Genomic DNA, 7,855 nt, shown 5'->3' on the forward strand with positions numbered 1-7,855 from the left:
CAGTGACTCACAGTGTTTATACAGGAAGAGACTTGGTTCAAGTCTTGAGGAAGTGCCTTGTAGGATATTTAAATACGTGAGATTGATGACATCACCGTATAGTTTAATCCTACTGCATCTCATCGTCGTTCCGTCTTTGGGTTCTCAGGTTCCGTTGGAGGCGTCGCCTGTTTGTAATCTCCGCCCCCAACGATGAGGAATGGGCCTATCAGCAGCAGCTTCACGCCCTGACCAGCCAAGCCTGCAACCTGGGTGATTATTACAAGGAATCATTGAGTTATTACCATATTTACCATATTTATCTTATACTTTCAGATCAACAGGAAGACACGTTGTTTCTGAAGCAGGCCATAAACTGCTGACACGCACACACACACAAACTGGGCAGTTGTCAAATCAGAGCCATCCACTTGCAGCGTGCTGCCAGCAGTATCATCTGGGCTCTGTGTGGATCATCCCGTGGTCTCACTATGGCCTCTGGAAAACTTGTAGCAAGGACACGCTTTTCACAACACTCTTGATTTTGTTAAAAAATATATATTGACTGAAATATATTGACACTGGAATTGATCAATAAACACAATAGCTGACATAGACTGAGTTCATTTTTAATTAAGGCCTACGGTTCATAGGGCGGGACTACACGATGCAAACCTGAATAAAGCAAGCTCAGCCATTTTACTGTGCAATCATTTTGCTTTCTCTGTGTTTGTGTGTAGGAAACCCCCCTAGTCCTTCCTTAAAATCTCAATCATATGAACAAGGTGGCTGTAGCTGTAACAGGATTTTCATCCTTCCCAGGGGCAGGAGTTTTTCCAGGAGTTTTATTTTTTAAACCATGTGACCTGCTCTGGTTCCACCATTACCAATATTAAACCTTTTAACAACAAATTAATAATGTCCGTATAGGGTCAGGAGTTTTACCAGTCTGGGACGTGTTGTGCCAACCTCTGGTACACACACAACAGATGTAAATCAACACACACGCACACAGACACACACAACCACACACACACACACACAAAACCACACACACACAGCATATACCCCTCAGAAAAGGTTCATGGAAGTGTAACTCCCTACTCATCTACCAGTTCTGGAGTCTCAGATCACAGACTGTGATCCCCTCCTCTGTTTCTCTTGGCTAGGTGTGTGTGTGTTCAAACCTGGCTTCTCTGGTAAACAAGGCTTCTCCTAGCTGCTGACTCTGCTTTGGGTTCGTACCGCGGTATTCAGCTCTTGGCTCTCACCTTAGAGAGCAGTGTTTTCATGTGGTTACTGTGGTTTTTCTGTCTTCAGAACAACCATCTGTCTGGCTCAGCAGGACACAAGTCCTTCACATTCCCTCACTACTAATTCACAGATGGTTCTAATCAGGAACAGCCGCATCCACATATTGAATAAATACGTTTAGAGATGAATATGAAACAAGTGGTTGAATTATATCCGTTTTTGGGGGGTGCTCCGACTCTGATCCTGGAGATCAAGGTCTTCTCTCTGGACCGTTACTTAGCTGAATCAGGTGTGTGTTGTTGCAGGGGGTTGGATCAAAACCCTGCACACTCAGTGGCGCTACAGATTTCTCTCTTACTAAGGAACACCTTCAATCTACAAAGATTTCCCTAACCAATCAACGCCTCCCTTCCTTATTGTTTACAGGTTGAAGAACCCTGACTTAGATGCTCAGTAGGAGACGTTTGACTTTACGTTGTAAGTAGTTGTTGTTGGGTGTTTTTGTTGTTCTTAATGTGCTTCTCTGTTGTGGGTTTGTCTGTATGGTGGTGGTTTCCATGGTGACCCAGGCCTGAGACACATCTCCATCCTGAAGCTGGTTGGCATGGAGGCAGTGGATCAGGGAGGAGTACTAGAGCTCTATCCAATCAACGGTGAGAACCCTGTTGTCTCCACAGCGCCTTTGTGTATCATACTTCATACAGGAAATGGCTGTGAAGATGAAACAAAACAGGAAACACATGGAGGGTAAATGGGCTGTGTTATGTTTTGTTCTTCAGTTAATACACCCATGCTGTTGAATGTCTGATGTTGTTTAATTGTCACAGCAGGCAGGTAGCTCAACTTCAGCCCAAATTCCTGCTGTCTCCCCCAGTCCTTGTCCCTATAGCCCAGCCTCAGCCCTAATTCCTGCTGTCTCCCTCAGTCCTTGTCCCTATAGCCCAGCCTCAGCCCTAATTCCTGCTGTCTCCCTCAGTCCTTGTCCCTATAGCCCAGCCTCAGCCATAACTCCTGCTGTCTCCCCCAGTCCTTGTCCCTATAGCCCAGCCTCAGCCGTAACTCCTGCTGTCTCCCCCAGTCCTTGTCCCTATAGCCCAGCCCTAACTCCTGCTGTCTCCCCCAGTCCTTGTCCCTATAGCCCAGCCTCAGCCCTAACTCCTGCTGTCTCCCCCAGTCCTTGTCCCTATAGCCCAGCCTCAGCCCTAACTACTGCTGTCTCCCCCAGTCCATGTCCCTATAGCCCAGCCTCAGCCCTAACTACTGCTGTCTCCCCCGGTCCAGGTCCCTATAGCCCAGCCCTAACTCCTGCTGTCTCCCCCAGTCCTTGTCCCTATAGCCCAGCCTCAGCCCTAACTACTGCTGTCTCCCCCGGTCCAGGTCCCTATAGCCCAGCCTTGTTTATTTATTCTCTCTATGCTACCAGATACACATTTTTGATCTTTCCTCTGTGGTATGGGGCTCAACCTCAAAAACATGTTGGTGCTGCTGCCTACACCACACCATCAACACAAACACATACGGCCCTCCACCCATACACCCCTCACAGCTGCATAAGCACACAGACATTTGCTGTGGTGGGGGTGTTAGGGAGGAAATATGTAAACCCTCCCTTTAATTTCTCCGCCCATCCAAATAGCATTCATATGAGCTCTTTGGGGAGCTTTCCTTGAATGAAGTGGTAGCTTTGCAGGGGAAGAGATTGGGTCTGGGGCAGAGAGTTGGGTCTGGGGCAGAGAGGTGGGTCTGGGGCAGAGAGGTGGGGCTGGTGCAGAGAGCTGGGGCTGAAGCAGAGAGGTGGGGCAGAAAGCTGGGGCTGGGGCAGAAGGCTGGGGCAGAGAGGTGGGGCTGGGGCAGAGAGCTGGGGCTTTGGTAGAGAGCTGGGGCTGGGGCAGAGAGCTGGGGCTGGGGCAGAGAGGTGGAGATGGGGCAGAGAGCTGGAGCAGAGAGGTGGGGCTGGGGCAGAGAGCTGGGGCTGGGGCAGAGAGCTGGGGCTGGGGCAGAGAGCTGGGGCAGAGAGGTCGGGCTGGGGCAGAGAGGTGGGGCTGGGGCAGAGGTGGGGCTGGGGCAGAGAGGTGGGGCAGAGAGGTGGGGCTGGGGTAGAGAGCTGGGGCTGGGACAGAGAGCTGGGGCTGAGAGGTGGGGCTGGGGCAGAGAGGTGGGGCTGGGACAGAGAGCTTGGGCAGAGAGGTGGGGCTGGGGTAGAGAAGTGGGGCTGGGACAGAGAGGTGGGGCTGGGGCAGAGAGCTGGGGCAGAGAGCTGGGGCAGAGAGCTGGGGTAGAGAGCTGGGGCAGAGAGCTGGGGTAGAGAGCTGGGGCTGGGGCAGAGAGCTGGGGCTAGGGTAGAGAGAGGGGGCTGGGGCAGAGAGCTGGGGCTGGGGCAGAGAAGTGGGACAGAGAGATGGGGCAGAGAGCTGGGGCAGAGAGCTGGGATAGAGAGGTGGGGCTGGGGCAGAAAGGTGGGGCTGGGGCAGAGAGCTGGGGCTGAAGCAGAGAGGTGGGGCAGAAAGCTGGGGCTGGGGCAGAGGGCTGGGGCTTGGGGCAGAGAGGTGGGGCTGGGGCAGAGAGCTGGGGCTTGGGTAGAGAGGTGGGGCTGGGGCAGAGAGCTGGGGCTGAAGCAGAGAGGTGGGGCAGAGAGGTGGGGCTGGGGCAGAGAGGTGGGGCTGGGGCAGAGAGTTGGGGCAGAGAGGTCAGAGAGCTGGGGCAGAGAGCTGGGGCTTTGGTAGAGAGCTGGGGCTGGGGCAGAGAGCTGGGGCTGGGGCAGAGAGGTGGAGATGGGGCAGAGAGCTGGAGCAGAGAGGTGGGGCTGGGGCAGAGAGCTGGGGCTGGGGCAGAGAGCTGGGGCTGGGGCAGAGAGCTGGGGCAGAGAGGTCGGGCTGGGGCAGAGAGGTGGGGCTGGGGCAGAGAGCTGGGGCTAGGGTAGAGAGAGGGGGCTGGGGCAGAGAGCTGGGGCTGGGGCAGAGAAGTGGGACAGAGAGATGGGGCAGAGAGCTGGGGCAGAGAGCTGGGATAGAGAGGTGGGGCTGGGGCAGAAAGGTGGGGCTGGGGCAGAGAGCTGGGGCTGAAGCAGAGAGGTGGGGCAGAAAGCTGGGGCTGGGGCAGAGGGCTGGGGCTTGGGGCAGAGAGGTGGGGCTGGGGCAGAGAGCTGGGGCTTGGGTAGAGAGGTGGGGCTGGGGCAGAGAGCTGGGGCTGAAGCAGAGAGGTGGGGCAGAGAGGTGGGGCTGGGGCAGAGAGGTGGGGCTGGGGCAGAGAGTTGGGGCAGAGAGGTCAGAGAGCTGGGGCAGAGAGCTGGGGCTTTGGTAGAGAGCTGGGGCTGGGGCAGAGAGCTGGGGCTGGGGCAGAGAGGTGGAGATGGGGCAGAGAGCTGGAGCAGAGAGGTGGGGCTGGGGCAGAGAGCTGGGGCTGGGGCAGAGAGCTGGGGCTGGGGCAGAGAGCTGGGGCAGAGAGGTCGGGCTGGGGCAGAGAGGTGGGGCTGGGGCAGAGGTGGGGCTGGGGCAGAGAGGTGGGGCAGAGAGGTGGGGCTGGGGTAGAGAGCTGGGGCTGGGACAGAGAGCTGGGGCTGAGAGGTGGGGCTGGGGCAGAGAGGTGGGGCTGGGACAGAGAGCTTGGGCAGAGAGGTGGGGCTGGGGTAGAGAAGTGGGGCTGGGACAGAGAGGTGGGGCTGGGGCAGAGAGCTGGGGAAGAGAGCTGGGGTAGAGAGCTGGGGCAGAGAGCTGGGGTAGAGAGCTGGGGCTGGGGCAGAGAGCTGGGGCTAGGGTAGAGAGAGGGGGCTGGGGCAGAGAGCTGGGGCTGGGGCAGAGAAGTGGGACAGAGAGATGGGGCAGAGAGCTGGGGCAGAGAGCTGGGATAGAGAGGTGGGGCTGGGGCAGAAAGGTGGGGCTGGGGCAGAGAGCTGGGGCTGAAGCAGAGAGGTGGGGCAGAAAGCTGGGGCTGGGGCAGAGGGCTGGGGCTTGGGGCAGAGAGGTGGGGCTGGGGCAGAGAGCTGGGGCTTGGGTAGAGAGGTGGGGCTGGGGCAGAGAGCTGGGGCTGAAGCAGAGAGGTGGGGCAGAGAGGTGGGGCTGGGGCAGAGAGGTGGGGCTGGGGCAGAGAGCTGGGGCTGAAGCAGAGAGGTGGGGCAGAGAGGTGAGGCTGGGGCAGAGAGGTGGGGCTGGGGCAGAGAGCTGGGGCTGGGGCAGAGAGGTGGGGCTGGGGCAGAGAGATGGGGCTGGGGCAGAGCTGGGGCAGAGAGGTGGGGCTGGGGCAGAGAGGTGGGGCTGGGGCAGAGCTGGGGCAGAGAGGTTGGGCTGGGGCAGAGAGCTGGGGCTGGGGCAGAGAGCTAGGGCTGGGACAGAGAGTTGGGGCAGAGAGGTCGGGCTGGGGCAGAGAGGTGGGGCTGGGGCAGAGAGGTGGGGCTGGGGCAGAGAGCTGGGGCTGGGGCAGAGAGCTAGGGCTGGGACAGAGAGTTGGGGCAGAGAGGTCGGGCTGGGGCAGAGAGGTGGGGCTGGGGCAGAGAGGTGGGGCTGGGGCAGAGAGGTGGGGCTGGGGCAGAGAGATGGGGCTGGGGCAGAGCTGGGGCAGAGAGGTGGGGCTGGGGCAGAGAGGTGGGGCTGGGGCAGAGCTGGGGCAGAGAGGTGGGGCTGGGGCAGAGAGGTGGGGCTGGGGCCGCTTGGCCTAATTCCTTCTTTCTCTTGAGACGGGCAGCTTGGCCGTGGAGCGAGTATGCCTCTCTGCCACTTCAGTCAAAGACATCAATCGTACCAAAGGATATTGACTGACTCCTATCCATCTCTCTCTCCTCCTTCCAGGCAGTGCCACGGTGGATCGTGAGGGCCTCTCGGCCACCCTGGTCAAAGACATCCGCAACTACTTCCAGATCAGCCCAGAGTACTTCTCCATGCTGCTGGTGGGGAAGGACGGCAACGTCAAGTCGTGGTACCCGAGCCCCATGTGGTCCATGGCCATTATCTACGACCTGGTGGACTCTATGCAGCTCCGCAGGCAGGAGATGGCCATCCAGCAGTCACTGGGCATGCGCTGCCCGGAAGACGAGTACGGAGGCTACGGGTACCATCACCACGGCTACGACGGTTACCAGGACGGCTATCACCAGGGATACGGTTACTAAAGTGGGTGTCAATAGTCTATAAGCAATGATATGGTTACTAAGGGGTGTGTTACTTAATCTCAAATCAATCTCTTTTGCGTTTATCCCATGTATGCTTCTTGATGGCCCTTTGTAGATTCCAATGGATCAGATAGGTGTAAGCAGTAAGGTATGGCTCTACCTAGCCCCATGGTAGTCTAGATGGGCTGTACACCATGCTCCCTGTACTACGGATCTGTAGGCATTAATGAAGAAGTTCCTAGGGATAGGGGTTGATTTCCAATGGGAGAGGGGCATGAGTATAACCTTTGTCTCGCTTCTTGAACGGCGGTTTTTGTTTTCAGGAAGTTTATGGAGGGTTAAATGGTCTAGGGGTTAGCTCTGTGCTTCCTGGTTCCAGAATGAAATACAGAAGGATTGGATAGTGATGTCATCAATCTCTGTCTAATCCTTCTCTATATCAGTCTTGCTCTTTTGATATAAAGAATTACAATCAACAGTTGTTTTCCATTTCACGTGTTCGGTCGACTACATTTCCATTCTTGACCAAATGTACATGTTCACTTTGACAGTCTGAACGTTATTGTAGATAGAAGTGTAAGGATCAGTCAAACGTTTTGTTTGTTATGGATGTCTGTTTTTAACTTGCGGCTATAACGGTCAGATTCTGCAATGAACTTTCAACTTCATTTCTGTTTTGTCATTTTCCTGTTGTTGCATCTTGTTCCTATTCATACTCTGTTGTGCATGAGAGACAGAGTCTCTGTTGTACTGTATATACTCTGTTGTGCATGAGAGACAGAGTCTCTGTTGTACTGTATATTTATGAAAAATAAAACTTTTGTTTCCTGTCAACACTTTTCTCTGAGTTTTAATACAAACTGTATCTCGGTACTTTGCATTGTCGACAAACGTTCTTTAGGCGCAGAAATACAAATGTATCATGTTGCACCTCCCCCTGTTGGTTCAAGTTTAACAATACAGATTGAACAATACAGACCAACAGAACGGAAAAATACAGTCAGCAACTAAAACAAAATGTGTCTGTTTGCTAATCTATAGACTATTTTGTGTGAGATACTGAGCAGTTATGAACTGAATAATGATGCACTGTATCAAAACAAAATACATGTTATTAACCCGGAGTTCATTGCCTTAAAGATGTGTAGTATAACACATCAGAGACCCCAGTCACACAAAGTCATAGCCTCATTATTGTTTTGTTTTTTAACTTTAGTTTATTTGGTAAATATTTTAACTCTTCTTGAACTGCACTGTTGGTTAAGAGCTTGTAAGTCAGCATTTCTCAGTAAGGTTGTGACAAATAAAGTTTGATTTGATTTATTAATATAATAATAATATATAATATTACTGATAACCACTTCATATCCACTCCACAAGAAGCTTTCTGTGAATACATGGCAGAAGTGTCAATTCTATGGGACAATAATTATGTATAGGAGAGTAAACAGAGTGTTGAACACGTGTCATTTCTATAGCTGTCGGTTTCTGTAACCAGGAGGGAAGGCAGTTGGTCCCTGT

General features: G+C 54.1%; 1 protein-coding gene across 1 annotated transcript in view; it reads left to right on the forward strand.

Moving 5' to 3' along the window:
• LOC124044233 (coiled-coil domain-containing protein 80-like) overlaps positions 1-7,168 on the forward strand; it is a 31,036-nt gene extending 23,868 nt beyond the window's left edge. The window contains exons 7-9 of the mRNA XM_046363826.1: positions 149-252; positions 1,803-1,886; positions 6,015-7,168. Of these exons, the coding sequence (XP_046219782.1) occupies positions 149-252; positions 1,803-1,886; positions 6,015-6,334 (508 nt within the window). The 3' untranslated portion in view covers positions 6,335-7,168. The remainder of the gene's footprint in view (positions 1-148; positions 253-1,802; positions 1,887-6,014) is intronic.
• The last annotated feature ends 687 nt before the right edge of the window (positions 7,169-7,855 follow it).

This window comes from Oncorhynchus gorbuscha, linkage group LG09 (assembly GCF_021184085.1).
Source record: "Oncorhynchus gorbuscha isolate QuinsamMale2020 ecotype Even-year linkage group LG09, OgorEven_v1.0, whole genome shotgun sequence".
Taxonomy (NCBI): Eukaryota; Metazoa; Chordata; class Actinopteri; order Salmoniformes; family Salmonidae; genus Oncorhynchus; species Oncorhynchus gorbuscha.